At 41.1% G+C, this 19,974-nt stretch overlaps 1 protein-coding gene and 1 long non-coding RNA gene across 10 annotated transcripts in view; one reads left to right on the top strand and one right to left on the bottom strand.

Annotated features, from left to right (window-relative positions):
- Pde4d (phosphodiesterase 4D) overlaps positions 1-19,974 on the top strand; it is a 1,424,262-nt gene that overhangs the window by 895,517 nt on the left and 508,771 nt on the right. The window contains exon 1 of one of the 8 annotated variants that reach the window (XM_051172556.1): positions 18,946-19,893. The exons of the other annotated variants lie outside the window; for them this stretch is intronic. Within the exon in view, the coding sequence (XP_051028513.1) occupies positions 19,754-19,893 (140 nt within the window). The 5' untranslated portion in view covers positions 18,946-19,753. Of the gene's footprint in view, positions 1-18,945; positions 19,894-19,974 lie in introns of those variants that run through there. 8 annotated transcript variants of the gene reach the window in all.
- Positions 6,557-19,200, bottom strand: LOC127212456 (uncharacterized). Of its 2 annotated transcripts, none has more exons than XR_007833547.1 (3): positions 18,417-18,701; positions 10,394-10,515; positions 6,557-6,836 (listed from the first exon to the last, which is right to left on the bottom strand). It is a non-coding gene; the product is annotated as an uncharacterized LOC127212456 (long non-coding RNA). The 2 variants fall into 2 exon arrangements; XR_007833548.1 differs by lacking the exon at positions 18,417-18,701 and adding an exon at positions 19,067-19,200 and having other exon boundaries at positions 6,569-6,836.

The following is a 19,974-nucleotide window of genomic DNA, read 5'->3' as shown; positions in this document are numbered from 1 at the left end:
GTGACGGTGCCTGTCCTCTGGCATGCAATGAAGTGCAAACTTGCCACTTGCCTTAAAGGAAAATTGGAATTCTGAAAAGCCATGTTAACAATAATTACACTTTCTTCCTTCAGATCTTGCTTCCTCCCCATGTCTTCCCCGTCCACCTGTGTCACACCGCTACCTGCATAGCCCTCAGTCGTGCAAATGGCTCAGAGTTACCCCTATATTGCTTGATGGTTCTTGGGCTTTGTTCTTGTTGTGGATCACGGTTGTCACCATGAGTCACTGATAGTGCCTCCGTCTCAGAGAGGGGAACGTTCAAAGCCAAAGACTCTTACTGTCTTGTGTATCTGATCTCAACTGTTACACACCATCACATCTGCCCAATAACCAGCCTTGCCACAGAAGAGGAAGAAATTACAATGATGTACATAATGGGGAGAAATGGTGACTATGCTTGGAAGCTGGTAACTCTCATGTACACCCATGAATAAATGCTCTCTGAATCTTAGGATCTGCCAATCAGCAGATCTAGCATGGGGTAAGCAAAATTTAAAAGCTCTCCCCGGGGGAGGGGTTTGTTCTGTAGAGTTTGTTCTGCTTTGCAAATGAATTGTCTCTCATATCATAGCTTTATCTCTGCTCGAGACTTAGAGAAATGCATGCACTCTTCCTTGGAACACTTGCTTCATTTATCATGCTATAAGAGCTATTTTTAAGTCCCTTGTGTTTAGGTGGTTGTTATAGCTGAAATGGTGACAGACAATATATATAGCAGAAGGGAACAAGTAAATACTTGATGGTTTTTCTGGTCCCTTCCCTATAGAAGCATGAGCTGGGTGAGCTAAGTGTGACTTTAAATAGGACACTGGGAGGAATCAGAAATAGTGACAGTGACAGAAACCCCACAGTAAGCTCCATCCTTGTCAGCACTCTGTGAGTCTACAAACCAGGATTCTTTCTAGACTAATCAAGAAATCATTGAAGGGCATTAAGGGAACATGCAAGTCTGGAAGGGAAAGGCGGGTCTTTGGAAGGCAGGGCTGTACGTGGCTACTGTAATAGAAAGGAGAGGAACGTGCATGTGATTTCTACCTCCTCTCTTTTCAAAACTGTTCCCAGAAAGAGGAACCCCACCTACTGAGAAACAAGGCAGTCCTTCCCACTTCTCCAGTCACTGACTGTTCGAATCAGCTGCCATTCACGCCAGCCATGTGTCTGGGACGAATCCAAGCAAACCTTGTGGGCTGTCTGTTAGGATCTCAGGGAAATGCGCCCCCCCCCCCTTTTCCTTCCTTCTTCGTTGTCTCTGCAGTTTGGTTGCTCGCGTCCATCTATCATCTTGTGTCTCATACCCTAAATGCAGCATGCTCAGCATGTGCAGGGCTTCTCCCCCACCCCGTCCGTCCGTCCGTCCGTCCGTCTGTCCCTATGCTTCTCTTCTCATGCCCTCCATCAACAGCTCTCTTCACTCCCAAGAAAAACATTCCCCTCCCCCTCCAGGGCTCGCTGCTCTGTTGCTCAGTTACATTTCCTTGCTCTTTTTCTCTCCCCCTGCTTGGCGTGCTGGTTTTAATCAGTTTGACCAAATGTCTTTCCTGGCAGCTGGAAAAAGAAAACCCAGGATCAGTTAATAGCAATATAATACTGTACTTTTTTCAATTTTTCTCCCCTAAAATGTACAGAACCCTTTGATGGTTGGATTGATTTTTTTTTTTTTTTTTTAATGATCAAGATTCTCAGGTGTCCCAACACAGCAGTTTGGATAAGGAGTGGGAGGGGAGTAGGAGGGGCCAGGGCTTGGATACAGGACAGTGCTAGAAGAATAATCCCAGAACCACCAGCCAAGCAGACAAGATAACCCTGTGAGCCAAGTTGTTTATTAGCATTTTTAAAACAAAGACACCCAACAGCTTTCATCCTCAGATGGAATGTTGAAGGAACTAAAGATATAGCCAAAGGTTTAGGAATCAAAACTTAAATCTATGTATACTGCTGACATGAGCAATATGCCAAGCAAGTGTCTCTCAGTGTCTCCAGATAGCATGTTGATATTTCAAAAGTAGGGCAAGATATTCGTCTTTGTATATGTCTATAAAGAAGACATGAAAATCTCCCAAGGTGCGTGAGTGAGATCAGGTTAACCCCCACTGTTTTTTTCATGTAGAAGGAGAGGAGGTGTTATGGGGAAAGAGGAGAAGGTCAAAGAAACAACAGAGTACCATGTGCCTATCTTTGAGTTTATTACCCAGCTATGTAGCTTTGGGATACCTGCTAAATTACCCAGCATTTGTTTCTCTAGCTCTGAATCATACAAAGCAGTAGTAAGCAGGAGTGCTCTGGGGAGGGTGGGGGAGAGGGAGAAGAAAAAAAAAGTGAGAGGCAAGTCGAATGTTGGTCACAATGCCTGGCACTGACTCACAATAATTATTTCCCCCATTTCACTGTCCCATTATTTGCAGAATCCTTCCCGCCATTGTTTCTTATCCACAGGCCAGTGCTGGTTTCCTAGCATGGTGTGTAAACTGAGGTTTGGAATCCAATCTCATTTCACTCTTTCTCTATCTCGACCCCCCGGGGCGATGTCTCTGGATTCTTTGAACTTATTTTCTAAGTGAAAGGCATTACTCCTGGCCTGGCCAGTGTCTAGGGACATAGCCAATGCAAGCCTGAGTGTGCAAAGCTTCCCCCAGGAGAGAATCTCAAAGAGATTGTGGGCTTGATTTTGCTTTTCTCCCCTCGTTTCTAATGCAGGGTTGCCTACTTCTCAATGCTAGTGGAAGGAAGTTAATTAGTTCCTTGTGCTAATTATTCATCGAGTGTCCTCAATTAATACCGTCTATTCTTTTGAGAAACTTGCCTCAGCTTAGATTAGTGGAGATATACAGATCTGGAGCTTGCATGGGCTGATTCAGGGCTCCCGCTGAGACAAGGGCTCTTCTAAGCGCATAGCTCTAAAAATACTGCATCAGGCTTACTTTGTGTGGGTGTGGGTGAGGCATAGGGGGTGTAGTTACACTCTTACGTATCTTATAATAGCAATCTTATATAGTATTACCCTCCTCACACAGGACGGGTGCTTTCTTTCTTTCTTTCTTTCTTTTTTTTTTTCTTTCTTTCTTTCTTTTTTTTTTTTTTCCTTTTTGCTCTCTGATCTGACTTACTTAACCAGAGAACACATGTCACTAATAGATGAGTCTCATCATGTCATCTGAGGTCTAGACAATGTGACAGAAGAGGACAAATTCTGTCACCACTGAGGGGAAAAGTGGCCAGAGGAAGTCTTAGATGATCATATGAGCAGCACAGGCTTTGCAGTTAAGATCCTATCTTCTCTCTCTCTCTCTCTCTCTCTCTCTCTCTCTCTCTCTCTCTCTCTCTCTCTCCCTCTCTCTCTCTCTCTCTCTCACTCTCTTTCTCTCTCCCTCTTTCATATCACAAGAAATATGACACTAAAGAACCGGTACCAGCAGGAGTTTAAACCTTTGCTGGAAAATACTTCTGGGGGGAATATGGGAGCAAATTGGCATATGGGAGGAATTTGGTAGCAAAGTAAACAATTGTATGGACCTGGGTTGGTGAGTGGGAGTGAAGCAAAGAGTAAGACAAAACTAGGTTTGTGAGGTGTTTCAACTCTCTTTAAGTATGAAGGCTTGAGGAATAGCAATCTTATTGAAAATACATACAGTGTTTACAAGGACTCAAAACTTGAGTACAAAAATAAACTATTGTATGAAACCATTCCAAAAAGTATAAATAGAAAAAACAGTGAGCTTTTGATTGACAGTTATAAAATTCTTTTTGACCTCTGGAAAAAAAATACACTTACATTTTATAATCATTTCTTTTATTTACAATAAAAAACATTTTGACCGTGTGCCAGTCAGTGAGCATTTAAGGGTCTTCAGCTCTATTATATACCTGGATTCTGAAAGTCCTTAGAAAGTAGGGGAAAGGTCCTGTGTATTCTACTCATATTTAGTAATGAGCAGAGAATGAGATGCAAGGTTTTTAGACTTATAGACAGTGCTGGGAATGAATACAGTCTGTGGTATAAATATTTGTATTAGAGAGATAATATTGTGTTACAAATGAGATTTTTTTTTTAAAAAATGAGGTGGTATGTGTGTGTGTTCTCCATCAGTGTCGGACATCAAAAACGTTATTCACAGCCCATGTTCCCAAGAACTGCAGAGGTCTGCCCACCCCCGACCCTCTCAACATCATCCAAGGCTACGGTTCCCCCCTCCCTACTGTGATGGTCCCTGTACCTCACACAGTCTCACTTCTTTGGATTCTGCAGAGGTTTGGTCTCTAACTGCCTACTGCCTGCTGCTGTTTTTCCTTCTGTGGTACCGATCTGCACCCATCTCTCACATTTCTTTCAGGTTGTTGGTTTCCTGTGAATTTATCCACAGGGCCCCTTTAAGGCGAGTAATAAAAAACCCATAGTACTATGGCTGACTTTCCAGCTGCCACTGCCAACTCACCTTGCGTCAGTGGTTGGTAGAGCTTTCATTATTCAGCCTGCTCAGATTTCCCCACTGCATTTTCCTTCTTCTCAGCTTCTGCATTCCCACCATTGCAGTCAGCAAGCTGGGCATGGACTCAAGGAAAACAAATAAAACAAGTTTTATTCTTACATGTGCCCCAATTAATTAAAGTTGTCTAGTCAAATCCCAGACAAATCCAAGACATAAATGATTTCATTTTCTAGAGAAAAATAAGTATTATTCCATGAGGGTTAAGAAGTGAGTACAAAACAAGCAGAGCAAAAATGAGACCGACTGCAATGACACTAAAACAAACAAACAAACAAACAAACAAACCCAAATCTGTGTTCTTCTTGCCAAGTCTCTTTTTCTTCAGAAACCTTATGAGCCTCAATGAGTTAATTTGTATTTAGAGGTCTGATGTGTAATGGAGAAGCTAGAACTGGATCTTCGAGGATGTTGGAGACTGACAGTGGAGTCAGAGAGATAAAGTTGTCCCAGGACTGATCTGGGACCAAAGGAAGACAAATCCCTGAAGTGTTTATAGGAATGGGCTGCCACAGCACACTGGAGAACATCAGCCCAGAGAGAGAAAGAGAGAGAGAGAGAGAGAGAGAGAGAGAGAGAGAGAAAAGAGAGAGGTGGTCCACACTAAAAAACAAACAAACAAAGCAGAGCAAAGCAAAACAAAACCCTGAATGCATCTGTGTTTGTGAACTAACAAGAAGTCATCCCAAGCAAATGATAATGACACAGGCTGGGGAAGAGTTAAGAGTAATGAACCCTCCTTATGATGGTCATTCAGACAGTGAGGAAACAAGCTGATTTTTTTCTTCAGCAGCTGCCCCCATCCCTCACTCCATTTGTCTCCATGAGGAGAACATGCCTCATACCTTGGCCTGGGTATCCAAGAACAAAGATGTGGGTAGCAAGACTGCCAGACATGACTTCCTGTAGTATGAAAAGCAGTAATGAAAGCTTAGGCCCACAGCTCTCAATAAATTCCATCTAGGACTTCGTACAGTAACTCATTTTTTTTTTTCTGTTGTTCTTCTGAATGTGTTAGTCTGCAAACATATTGTTGTCACAGATTAGTCACTCACTGGTTCTCTGGAAGTGATTTAGTCAAGCACACCCACATCATACTGTGTAACAGCAAACTACGTATCCACTTGGCCTTCTAAAGCAGTGTAGAGAGTGGCATGGTTTTCACAGGATGTTCGATACGCACATACATAGCATCTTCTGATGTGTCTGAGATGGAATACGGTCTTTGGCAGGAGCATCATTAACATAGTGACATAGTAGGAACCTCTTTGGCCCTTCCGAATCTCCCATGAGAACCAAACCGCTGATAATGAAGGAGTCACCAACCATGCACAGCTTTTGTTTGTTTTTATTTACATTTGTTGTCACAGGTGTCACTATAACTGTTGTCGCTGTTCAGTAATAGCCGTTGCAATTCTGAATACCGACTTACTGTTTTCTGCTTATGGTGCCGTGTGTGTGTGTGTGTGTGTGTGTGTGTGTGTGTGTGTGTGTGGTGGTATGCACGTGCACGTGTGCACTAGATGAGTTTACCCATCTATTTAGAACGAAAAAAGATTGAGAAAACATGTCTCTGTGTTCTGTATAACTTCCTTGAGTGTATTATATTGAGATTTCACTGTGACCTGTGACAGACAACATGCACTGGACAGAAAGTTTGGAGCTCTGAGTATCATGGATTCAGGCAGATAAATAAGGGATCTGTCATGAGATTTCATGACACAAAGTTTCAGGGGATTGTTGGCAGAGGCAGGTGGAGTGCTGTGAGTTCGAGGCCAGCCTGGTCTACAAAGCGAGTCCAAGACAGCCAAGGCCACACAGAGAAACCCTATCTTGAATCAAACAAACAAACAAAAAACAAAAGCAAAACAAAAAACCAGGGGCTTATTTTAAAGAGACTTACCTCTGGTTTTGCGTGGCTCTTGTACCATGTTGCATTTTTACTCAGTCGGATTTTTCACTACCACACAAGGGGCTGCGTAGGCAAAGCCAAGTTCCCAAAGATAGAATGAAAGACCGAGAGATAGCCTTGAGTCATTTTCTTTTTACCCCTCCCCCTAAGAAACAGCTGGGAAGGAAAGCATTTGGTTTCTAATAGTAAGGGCTTGTAGGCCTAGATAACTAGAAACCCGAGGGCAAGGTGGGGGTCTGATTAAGCAGCAGCGCTTGGAACTGGGGGACCAAACCTTAGTCACAGTGGTTGCAGCCACAGGTCCCAGCAGGGCTATTGCTGCTGAATCCACAAAAGTGCCAGTTGTACTTTGAACATCTGCCAGGGCCTCAGTGTGTGATGCCGTCTCATGTTGGTGCCAACTAAAGGGGAAACGGGGGAAAAAACCAAAACAAAAAAAACCCTCTCTCTTTTATCTCTACTCTTTCCCCCTTTCCAACCTCAGAACCATTGGAGCCAATCTTGTCTGGGCAGGATGGGGATTCTGGAAAGAGGAAGGGACACCCTGTCCTCTCCTCCTGCAAGGTCCCAGCTGCGGCAGGGAGGGCGGCGGGGGCTCAGGGACCACATAATGTAGAGTTTGGAACAAGCAGTCTGATTGCTGGATATAATCCTAGTTGCTGTAAATCTAAAACTGTGAGTCTGTTCCCTCACAGTACTCTGAGACAAATCGCAAAATGTTCTCCACAAGCAAACCTCAACGAGCTGTGAGAAACCGAGGAAAACATGACAACGCTTGCCCCGCGGTCTCCTTTTCAACAAAGGCGTTACCTGTCCATTCCCAGCTGCCGATATTTGAAGGTGCCTTGACGATACCGTGTTGCATTCCTGTTTACGTGCTTTCCCTTCTGAGCTCTTTCTAGTATTCAGGAAGAAAACGACCTATTATACATTGCATCTGCTCTTTTGCGTACCCGTGTCCCAACACAGCCGTCCCAGAATACGTGCGCAGCCAAGGTGTGGAAAGTATGGCTGGCTAGAGGGGCTGCGAAATCCCTTCTCTCCCACCAGTATCTTGGGCTTTCTATTCTTTCTTCATCCTTTCTCCTTTCTCATCCTTTGGACGACCTTTAGGAATATTAACCCCTGCCCCAGTACCTAAAGTCTAAAGAGGAGATAGAGGAAATCGGGCCAGATAGCTGCCAGACCTTCTGCCTAGTAAAGAAACCCTATCCACGCTCCCACACACAGTGACAGCTTCATCTCAAATGACCCGTGCCTCTAGTCAGCTAGTAATTAAGGGAGATAGTGAGAAAGGCGAGTTGGTGCTTTCATTAACTCCATTCCTGCTTCTGAATAACTTCCACTCTTAAAAATGAGGTTGAGGCTTCAGAAATCAATGAAGCCTGCTGAGGATCCTGGTAATAAAAAATCCAGTGTTCATCTTCCTACCTCCTGCTTTTTAAGTTGTTTGCCCTGCTTCAGATGGGTCACTAGTCTCAAAGGAAACTGTCAGTGAGAAAACAGAAATTTCTAAAGGTAAATCACCTTTTTGTTGAGCTATGCCGTGAACGGCCTTATGTCGCAAACAATGTAAAAGTCTTTGTGTTTTCATCTCGTTTATGAATCACGGCACTGCGGAAAAAGGTGAAACCCTATCAGAGACATTACTTTTTCCCTTCCATCATGCGTCTCAAAGAGATGCAGATGATGCCATAGCAAAGATAATTTCACTTCATGTCAGTGCTTTGGGTCTCATTGTTTGGACATTTGGTTAAGTAACTTGTATAGCTCCCAGTGATGATTTTAGAGGTAGAATATGCCAAGACTAGAGAGAAGTGGGGCAGGTGGTGGTAGCCACAGTATTTTAAACAACAGAGACACTCTAAAATATGAGGTGAATGAGATGGTATCTGTCTATAGCATGCACAGTGGATTTTTAAATTGCCTTTGAATTTATTTTATACTCAAATGCAAATGATGTTTTAGTTGATTAAACTAGAATGCCTTTAAGACTATTAATTATTCTAATACAGGTGTTTTAACAAAGTTGATGTCTTTGAGAATTTTAATGACTATTTTAAAATAACCATATGAATGTCAGTTTTTACTCCCTGAAGAGAAAATTTGTCTTTCTAGTATTGAGTTTCCATACCCTAACACACACACAAAATCACAGTATTAACCCTTTTTCATGATCTCTGTCCTCCTTCTTAAATACCCTATTTAACCCAAACCTCCTTTTCTAAAACAATTTCACAGCCAGTGAAGAAAACATTAAGAGGTTTGTGAAAATCCTGGTGCTAATATTATGACTGGAACTACAGCAGATGTTAGTCAGAGCAAAATGGCGCCATCTAGAACATCTGGATGTGGGCACAGATGTAGCCACATTCTTAGCTCCACGATGCTCAGTACAGATTCAAGCCTTTATGTTAATTCATCGTGGCTATTCAATATCACGCCAGATCATTCATTTTAAATTAATCTGTATTCAAAAGAAAGAAATTTATGAAAAAGATAGATAACAGTTTTGAAATGGCGACTGAGCAAGAATTTGATTACAAGTAGAAGTGATTGACTCTAACCAGCTACATACACACACACACACACACACACACACACAGACACACACACACACACATACACAGACACACACACACACACACACACACATACACCAAAAGAAAAAGAATCCTGTTTCAAGGTGATTACATAGGGATGTCCAGAAACAAATGAACCTTATTAGATTTAAGAAATTCTGAGGATAAGACAGCTCCTCTGTTTGGGACCATATGGCTAACATTTTGCACTTGTTCTTGTGTTTCTGCTTTTTGAAGTCTCCTCTGTAATTGCCACCCACATCTTGGTCATCAGATTTTACTTAACCCTAAATGGTGTCTTCCTTTGTAGGTCCTTGTGAGTTGGTTTTCCTCCACTTCGCACTAACTAAAGCCTCAATGTTACATAGGACCCACCACATTCTAATGATAGAATGTCAATATTGGAATTCTTGCTGGACACAATGGTGCCTTGCTTTTAATACCAACATTTGGAAGATGGAGACAGATAGATCTCTGTGTACCCAAGGCCAGCCTGGCCTACATAGACCACAGGCCAGCTAGGACTACATAGAAAGAGCCGGTGTCTTCCTTAGGATTACTATTGCTGTAATGAAAGATCATAACCAAAATGCAAGTCCAGGAGGAAAGGGTTTATCTGGTTTACTATTCCATGTAGATGTTCATCATCAAAGAAAGCCAGGACAGGAAACTCAGGGCAGGAACCTGGAGGGAGGAACTGATGAAGAGGCCATGGAGGGGTGCTGCTTACTGGTTTACTCCTCATGGCTTTCTCAGCCTGCTTTCTTACATAGCACCTAGGGGATGACATCACCTACAGTGGGCTAGACCTTCCCTCCCCATTGTGGGCTAAGGGCAAGTTGTTTTCTATCATAGACTTGCATGGTATCTTAAATTATATGAGGATCTTCATGTTTACAAAGAACCATTAAGTCACCTGTCTTAAGATGTAATTGCATAGATAGACAAAGTACAGATCAAACATTCATTTTTTTTTTGTCCCCTCCAAGAACATTAAGTACTCCTAATGAATCATCACTCCAGCCCCAGATTGTATGACTTTTTAACTGAGAGAATGAGTGACAGAACTGCCAAGAGGTGTTAATATATCAATGAAAATACGTCTGATCAGTTAGAGTGGGTGAGATAAGACAGTCCTACAGCCCAGCACCTCTCCTGGTACTACCGCAAACATCACTTTTTTGTGTGCTGTGTTGTGTAGAGGGTTTGTATCTACAGCACTATGTTGTGTAGAGGGTATGTGTCTGTAACACTGTGCGGTGTAGAGGGGGTGTGCCTACAGTGCCGTGCTGTGTTATATAGCAGGTATGTGTCTAGAACAGTGCCTTTCTGCATTAAGGGATGCTTCAGACACTGAAATCCTTGTTTGCGCATACAGATTTGAGCTGGAGTGTGATCTAAAGATATCTGATCAGTTGCTTCATTTTACCAATAGATGTGGCTTTACTGATGATAGTCCCAACTCTGATGACTGCATCTTGTCCCAAGTGCAGTATTCCTGTAGATGCAGAAAAAGGAATAAATCAGCTGTGTATGTGTACTCATAAGACTCCATGTTGGCTGAGATAATGGTATAAGTGGAACGTTTGCATTCTTGAGTGTAGATCTTGCATCCAACCATTTAGCTTTTAGTTTTAAAGCTGAAAATTCTCCAACCTTTCAGAGAGCCTACCTAGCCAATGTTAGAAACTCAATTTCAATATTACCATGTGAGGTTACTAACAAGGATTGACTCCTGTTTATCAATTAACATTAAATATAGTATCTCTTAATTTTTGTTTTGAACTGTAAAACAATTCATGGGTATGTTATTTTTGTCTTTGTGATTTCACACATTTATGCATTGAAATATGATTATATCCACGCTGTATTTCCCCCTCCGGCTCCTCTTATATTTATCACAATACTTCCCCTTCCTAACTTCATTTCCTCCTCCTCCTTCCTCTCACTAACCCAATAAGTCCCTGTTATTGCTGCCCATGTGTCATGGGTATACTGCTGTTTCTGGGAGCATAGGAAATCAGCCAATGGTCTGTAAAGCTTTTAAGATTAAAACAATTCTCTCAGCAACTGTCTCAGCCAATAACCTCTCAGTAAGGGGTGGGGCTTAGAGATCTTCTTCCCCAAGTTCTAGCTTGGTCTTGTGTAGAAACTGGGGCCTGATAAAGATGTCCCATTTTGGGATGAGCACCCATTCTTTTGCTCTCAGCACTTTTGATTAATAATGTGTCTCTGCATTCCAAAGAGAAGCTTTTCCAACCAAGGTTGGGAGCAGTCCATGTTTATGGGCTTAACTGTTTCTAGAAGGTAATCTGACCATATTACCATTTACTGTAATAACTACAGAAGTTTCTTCCCAAAGGGCTATAGCCTCCCTAGCCACAGGCTTTTGACCAAGGTTACCATACCAGACAGAATATATTCCATGGAGTAGGTATCAAATCTAATCAGAAAGCAGTTTGCTATCTCCCATGACAGTCCCGCCACTATTGCACAAGTGGGCTTTTCCAGCAGGTCAGTACAAAGTCATATTTAGGGTCTGGTGCTGCATTAGAGGGTTGATGTCTTTTCTCACCTAGCAGTCTGCGTGGCACCGGGAAAGCTAGTCAGCAAGGAGGAAATTTTCCAATCAGTTTGAGACAGAATTCTCCACATCTTGTAGCTAAAAATTTGTGGTGTCTCCCACAGTAAGGTCTTACCACGTACTATGGCAACCGAGGCAAAAAAAAAAAAAAAAAAAAAAAAAAAAAGCTTTTCTAAATTCTTAGGCGATCAAGAACTACAAAATAAAATGTTTATATTTTTAATATGTATAATAAAAATCCTCAAAAAATACCCCTTGCTGTGATTTCATGGTCCAGGGTTAGTGCACTGATAACCTAGCGTCTCTTTTTCATGTTGTTTTCACCCATTGCTTTCGGCTGTTATTTCCAATGCCCTGGTTGCCACCATAACTATGTGGTGAGACCTTCTTGTTGAATATTCCACATATTTTGGCTGCAAGGTGTGGAGGAATCAGTCTCAAACTGACTGGGACACTACACAAGAACATATATGTTAGCTCACATGCGAATTCTTAAGTTCATACTGAAGATATCGTTCTGAAATGCTGGGGTGTTTTCTTAAGCATAGTATTATTTCAGGTATTTTCTAAGTAATTTGTTTAGAAATTCCACGGCATGAGTATAACTTTGAAACCGGCCTTTATTACAAGACACATTTTTTATGGTTTAAATCTCTGAATCACTGTCTTGGAATATTTCTGGAATGTTGATTCGTAAAATATGATGCAAATCCTCTAAAGCTTTTTAAGATCAAAATAAGATATAATTTCACATTGAGAGAAGAGTCCTTTACATCAGTTCACTTGACGTTTGTTGTTGCTTTCTGTTTGGATACAATTAAGTTGTAGCTTACTGAAGAATCTATACTTATATTAAAATAAATGCATTTACAATATATACAAATAACAATTAAAGAATACTCTTCGTATTACAATTTAGTTTATAAGGCTCAGTATTTTTAGTAAAATGCTGTAATAAACTGTGCATATATATTGTAAATATATACACATTATACACACATGCGTATGCATATGTATGTACATATGTATATATGTATGTTAGATATGTCTAACATTGAATTGTGTCCCAACAACTTTAGTGAGTTGATGAAAGGTATACAAAACATGAACAGAAAGAACCTAAAATTAAGGAGTCAGATCCTGAAACTCTAAGACAAAATGCAATCTCCAATTTTCATTTTCAAATGTGTTATCGATTTTTTTCCAAATTTTACATTTGAATCTTTTCTTTTCTGTATCCCAGCATTTTTATTCAACCTCTTCTACTGCCACAAATGCTTCTAGTGGAACTTGGTGAATGTTCTGGCTACTGGAGCCATGGAGTGAATTGCATTTGGAGACACACCATTTCTTCTGTAAATGCATTTTTCTCACCATTCAAGAAAGAGGTTTAAGCTTTGATTCTAGGATCCCAAATACTTGTATTTAATAAATTAAATCACGAACAGGTTACCAAAACACATGTTAGTTCTTAGGTCATTGAGAGAGTTGTTTGTTGTTTGTTTTTTAGTGGATTCCTTTTTGTTTTCAGTTGGCCCTGTTTTTTCAGCTACAAGAATAGCCAGAAATTGAAAATACTAACAACGTGCTGAAACATCACACAGGTCCCTGATGCTTAGCAATCTAAACCCTGGGCTCATGAAGAGCTTCTCCTATTTCAGCAATGAGTGTGTTGAACTGCGTGCATTCAGCCTTTGCTAGACATTGTCAGAAGCAGAATGACATCATTATTAATATTGTCATTAGGTAACACTTACTGCATGCCAGTAATGTTTCTGAGTATCATAAACACACCAAAACACCAAAGCAAGTAAATTACACGTTACTGAAGAATGTATATTTATATTAAAATGAGTACATTAAGATATATGTGAATAACATTTAATAAGTACTCTGTACTTCAAGGTAGGTTGTAATTTGTTTCAGCAAGTAAAATACTGCAATAAACTATGTTTGTATGCACATATACATATATGTATATATACATATATATGCATACATGTATTTTATGCCCCCTCATATTTACACACACATATGCGTGTGCATAGATATGTGTATAAATATGAATATATATGCATGTGTAAAACTAAATGATGTCTCAAAGAGATTCAGTAAATTCATGACAACTATATAGAACGTGAGCAGGAAGAACCTGAAATTAAGAAGTCACATTCTGAGACAAAAAAAAAAAAAAAAAATATATATATATATATATATATATATATAAATTATCCACTTTTTGTCTTCAAATTTGCCGTGATTTTCTGCATTTTATTTTTGAAAATAAGCATTAAATCCCTTCTGTGAGGAAGACAAAATTCCTTTCCAAGGATGAGCTACAAGAGAAGCCTTGCTTTTAGTTTTTCTCTTGCTGAGAGGTGGGTGGGGAAGTCTCTAAACACTTTGGGTGTTGTCTTCCACATATGGATGCTGTTCTTATCTTTTCATTAAATAATAGGATGTACAATAAAAAAGAAAGCATACGTTTATTTACACACATACCTGGAAGTATAAGCACATGCTAATTTCATAATTAATAGAAAATGAGAAGGTACACTGGCTTTTCCCTTTAGACAAAAGTTGTTATCTGTCAAGACATCCAAATGTCTCTAGCTTTGATTTCTTTCAATATAACATATTTTTGCAAGTATAGATAGAATGTGCTAAAATATGTGAAGATATATAATGTGTGGGCATATTTATATAAACCAAAGGTGAAGTACACGTAAAGATGGTGTATTTTAACAACTAAAAAAGAAAAGTTAACAAACCCCTTGAGAGGTAGCAATGTCCCTAACACATCTGTATTGATGACTGCAACCCATACAAAATTAATGAAGGATTATGCTTTAGGTCTTTGTCATTTCATGTCTAAACACAGAGGAGTTTTTCATCTTGTTTCATCTGAGGTGACACAGAAATTAGCTTATTAATTATTCCAGCATATGTTGGTGACAACAGAGAATCCTGTTGAGATTTAAAATGAAAATGTCTCTGAAAGTGAAACTAGGTGGGTAAAATCAATGAGTTAATTTCCCTTACCTCTGATTTCTGATAAGTACAAATGACTAAGAGCTTACGAAACAGCCCAGTGCAGAGGCCAGGGTGGGGCTTTATTATGCTCTGATTACAGTGGCATGATGGGATTACTTAGCCTTCTTATTGCCTGAAAGGGACATTGACAACCGAAGGGATTTGAAGAGAACAGAACCTTCAAACATAGAGTTTTTGAAGAAGGTGTTGGCTTTTTGTTCCTCTTTGTGAAGAACCAAACTTTGAAAGAAAGGAGTAGAAAGAAAGAAAGAGTGAAAGAAAGAAAGAAAGAAAGAAAGAAAGAAAGAAAGAAAGAAAAAGAAGGAAGGAAGAAAAGCATGCCTATACTCTTGCTCACAGGTGGTCCAAGGTAGCTTTACAAACTTTCAAGAGTCCAAGAGTTTAGTTTGAAAGACTGTCACTCTGAAGCATTAGCCTCCTCAAAGTATTTTATAAGAAAGGAAATGGGACTGTGGGTAGTTAATTCTTCTTGCTTTGAGTCTAAATAAAGCCTAAGAAACTGTGCATGTATGTATGAATGTCTGTTTGATATCCATGTTGATGTCCATGCCTGCACACACCTTTAGTGGCAGAGGCTAGGGTCAAGCATCTGGTGTCCTGCTGTGTCTCTTGAGTTGGCTTGACTTCTCACTGTCTGCTGGCAAACCTGGAAGTCCTCTTTCGTTTGTTCCTCCATAAACCTAGGGTTATGGGCATACATTTAAACATGTCTAGCTTCTTGTGTTTGTTCTGCGAATCCTCATGTTTGAAGCTCATACATGATACCCGTGAGCCACTTCCCTGATCCTAAGTAACGTTATAATGAAAATGCTAACCAAAGCATTGGGTTTGCTTTGCATCTGTGCTCACATTTGAATAGGTACCTCAGCCACATTTCCCCTCACACCTCTCATTTGAGAGTCGTTAATATTAGTCTAGCCTTAGAATGAGCAGTGAATCCTGCAGGACTGAACATTTAAAGATGAGAAAACATAATCGGTCTTGCTGCTGCTTGAGCTGAGGCTGTGGCAGAGCCACAGGGACCTCACCAAGCATACGAGTCAGTGGCTGGTACCTAGTGATCCTTTTCTTATCAAAACCATGAGGCTGAGATGAGCTGTACAGGCTATAATGGTTCACCTGGACTTAGAAGCTCTGTAAAGCAACCATAGAATTCAGATACAACAGAACAGAGAAGTTTGTGTGTTAGTCCCTCAACATTAACCATTTTTAGAACTCATTTCTAAGCTACCACAGTATTGTGTTGTTTTCTAAAATTTATGCATTCACTAATTACTGTCTCATGAAGTATCATTTTATAATATGGTGGTCATAAGTCTTAAAATTCAGATTCTAATACAGAGTAAAAACCTGCTTCTATAGTCAAAACAAACCCCTTCTTTTATATTTGAGTTGAGTTCTGCAAAACAACTCAATTTAAGGTTATTCATTAATTTGTACTCTAAGCTCCCTGAACTGTGAGATAAATTCTATTTTTGTTATGCTTCAATAATTTTTAGTGCTTATTATTATAGTTTCTCAGTTGTTACTATCTAGCTTGTTTTATTTTCTTTGATACAGTCACATATTAAAATGAAGAAAAGTTCACCTTAAAAATACTAAGCTGAAGGGTAGGTAAATAACATAAGTGGCAGAATGCATGTCTAATATTTGTGAGGCCCCAGTTTCAATTCCCAGCACTAGGGAAAACTAAATTGAAATATCCTTTAAAAGTATATTTTAGTTTAAAAATCTCCTCTAATGACCTAATAACTGAGCCCTTTTATGGTTTCAGTCTATAAAGTGTTTGCTTATGCCATTGCCCACGAATGGAAACATAGCTAGTCAGGATAAGATGCAAAACTGTGCTAGCTGGAAAGATTCAGAGATTTTGTCGTTGTTGTCAGGTTGCATATACACACCACATGTGCCTATATGTAGACTGGAAATAGAATGTACTAAAAAGTGTCAAATGAAAAATGTTTACTAGAGTGGAAATTATAGTACTATATCATTTTGTTTTTATATATGCTACATTCTAAGGAGGGCCGCTTGCTTACATGGCCTAAGAAGTAAGTGCTGGTTTTGACATGGTTGATGCCAGTCATGTCATCCCTACCGTAAAAGAAAAATGATAGATGTCTACGACCTAAATGGAATCCAGGGTTTTTTCTCCCTGAAAGTGTGATAATGGACAGATGCCGGCCCTTACCATGGAGGTGAAACAGGTAATATTGTGGGAATAGAATAATACAGGCAAGAATGTTAGAAAGCATTAAGCTAGCGCCAGGCCGTATTATTATCACCATAGAGACACAAACCGTAAGCCACGTGGTCAGGCTCCCATGCTTCGAGCCTGTTTGTCTTCCAGCAATATTTAACTTCTGAGTGCCTCCACTCTTCAACTGCAGCCCAGGGTTAGCAACCGCGGCCGCCTCCGCCTAACAGAGCGGTTACGTGGGTTTAATGAGACTATCCCGCGACACTCTTAAAAGACGGCCAGACGCATTATGGTCCACCTAGATCTTAAATAATGATGTACATACATGCTGTAGTATATACCAGTTTGCAATTGCTGTGTAATACCTGATTCTAAGCATTGAGAGCTTGTTAAGAACCGTTCAAGCTGAAAGGGTTCACGGCAGGACCATAAATGACCTTAGGAGACAGATTTCGTCCCTTCAAAACAAAGGTGCTGCCGGGACATTGCCTATGCCACAGGAAGTGCCAGTAACTTTCCTCAAGTTCCGTTGTGCTTTGTGGTGCCATCTTACTGCGGGCAAAATTCAAATCGCTTTAAAGGAATCTCTCAGTTCCTTCTCCTCCTCCTCCTCCTCCTCCTCCTCCTCCTCTTCCCAGGAATGAATTCTTGCCCTGGGACCATCAATTGATCAAACCTTAGCCGTTCTCAAGCCAACTATATGTTTTACACTTGCTTTAGAATTTATGAGAAATGAATCCACCCCCTCCCCCAGTAATGCTTTCCTTCAAGGACAAGGATTGCTGGGGGTGGGGGGACCCTAACTGAAGATAAATAGCATGATATATTAAGTGTTGCCAGTATTTCATTTAATATTAAGCAATCGCATAATGGTCTTCTTAAATACCCAAGTTAAAAGCAGTGCACTCAAGGTTGCTCACATTACCACTGCCTGCCCATTCTCTCTCTGACTGATTTCAGACAAGTACCATTCAAGTGCCAACCTACTACAATTCCAAGAGTTTACTATTTTATTCTTGCTCCAAAATGGCATCAACAGTGATGGGGTGCTTTCAGGGGGTTATTGAGCAGAATTTCTGCAACAAAGGGGGCCAGGCTCCAGGAAATGAAAAGGGAGCTCTCCTCCTAGCTACACACCCCCTAATCAAACAAGCGGCTTTTGTGACATGCGCAGATGCCATAGAAGTCTAAGGCACTTCTGCAGAACTGGCTTCCCCAGGATTTCCTGTCCGAAATCATAGCGTGGAAATCTGCACTTAACTGGTTAGAAATCATCTAGTAAGGAAGGCTTACCCACACCCATATTTTTGTTAAGAAAAAAAAAAAAAAAAAAAAAAACAGAACAAAACAAACCTGTCATATGCACATTTTCTGTGGATTTCTTTTGTTCCCTTTCTTTTCATTGAGTAGGGGGAAACTAAGCAAACAGAAAAACCTTTCCCTCCCCCCCCCCCACCATAATAATATCTATTTGTTCAGCATGTCATTTCCCTGTGAGGTCATTTACAATTCTCTTTAGCCCACCCCCCATCCCCCACCCCCACGCCAGGTAATTACTTACTGAAAGAAATCTGCTCCTTCTGGGCAGGATCTTCCTTTAACCCCTCTCACTCACTCTTAGAGGCTAGCACAGAGCGCGCGGCCCTGCAGTGTCTGGGAACCCACCTAGAGGGCCCCCTTGACGCCAGCACATCCCCTGTCAGGCAGCAGTCTGCAGCTGAGCGGGCTGCTGCAGAGTTAATGTACAGTACCACGGGAGCCTGCAAGTGTCCTGAGCTGCTCAGAGCCAGGGCGGCACAGCCCAGGGCAGACAAGGCAAGGCGGCTGCGAGGATTCCAAAGGTTCTGCCGGAAATTCGGTGTGGGGGGTACTCCACCTGGAGCCTGTTGCCACTGTGTTATTAAAAGCATGCAAGGTCTGTATAAGCCTGGGCACGAGAATCTTGCGGAAGTCAGAGCATCAGAGTAAATGACATTTATTTGGGACCTGAACCGAACCGAGGATAAGGAGAACAGAGGGAAAAGAAAGCCAGCCGAGTAAGAAATTCTTAGACAACGTCTGCCTTGCAGCTGTGAAACTCATTTTCTTTCCAAGGCAAAATATTAAAAAGCGCACACACGGTTTTGATAACAACAAATTAGAGGGGATTCTGCAGTGAGAGAAGCGATAGCTTAGTCATTTTACTTAAAGCGAGCGAGCAGACAGCCTTACTGTGGGGTTAGGCGGCAGATGAATTTCATCACCATCGCGACAGCGCCTTCTGAAGTCATGGTGGGAGCCAACACCAGTCCTGTCACGCAGAGCAGAATTTATTCATTGTCTTCCTACTTCAGCCTTTGAAACCAGCGATTCTGAGCTTTGGAGAAGAAGTTGGCTTGCGCTATTCATGGTTTCTAGTCCCGCTGCCCAGGTCTTTGTCCGACACGTCTCAGACTCAGACCGTAGCACTGCGTTAAAGTGACCACACATGAGCATGTGCCTAAGAAAGAAGAAAAAGCAGTATTCATCTCCAAAGGAGAGCATGGCAAAGCAACGTGAAGTTTTCCATTTCCCTCCTAACACTTCTCTAACAAGGATAACAAGAAACTGTCTCTTGACTCCTTTTTGTCCACATTCCATAGTCGGGTCTGTGAAGATGCGTTAATTCACACCCAAGGCAGTTGGATTTCACCAGGACAGTACTTGCTGCCGTTTAGGATTAGTCGACTGGACTGGTTATTTTAGTGTGTTCACTGGCAGGAGCTTCATGGATGGACTCATACCTACACTGCTCTGTGATGTTTCTTTCTTCAAATCCTGGAAGGGCTTTTGTTTTTGCTATTTGTGGTTTATTTTTTGGGGGAGTGGGGACCTGGGGGTGCAGAATTCATTACTTGTTGCAATAATTGTCTATGATCGATGCTCAAGCCAGAGAGTTGGGATTCATCTCTGAAAATCACTTCATGCAACATAGGAGACGAGGAAAATATTAATGACGGAAGATCTGCGAACATGATGCACGTGAACACCTTCCCTTTTAGGAGGCATTCCTGGATATGGTAAGTAGTCAAGACCCCTTCAGTCTGAAGACTCAGAATTCCAAAATCCTATGACAGCAAGCAGAGGAAGGTATGTCTTGA

Source organism: Acomys russatus, chromosome 30 (assembly GCF_903995435.1).
Source record: "Acomys russatus chromosome 30, mAcoRus1.1, whole genome shotgun sequence".
Taxonomy (NCBI): domain Eukaryota; kingdom Metazoa; phylum Chordata; class Mammalia; order Rodentia; family Muridae; genus Acomys; species Acomys russatus.
The sequence above is the reverse complement of the archived record's forward strand: the minus strand, read 5'-3'. Positions and strand labels throughout refer to the sequence as shown.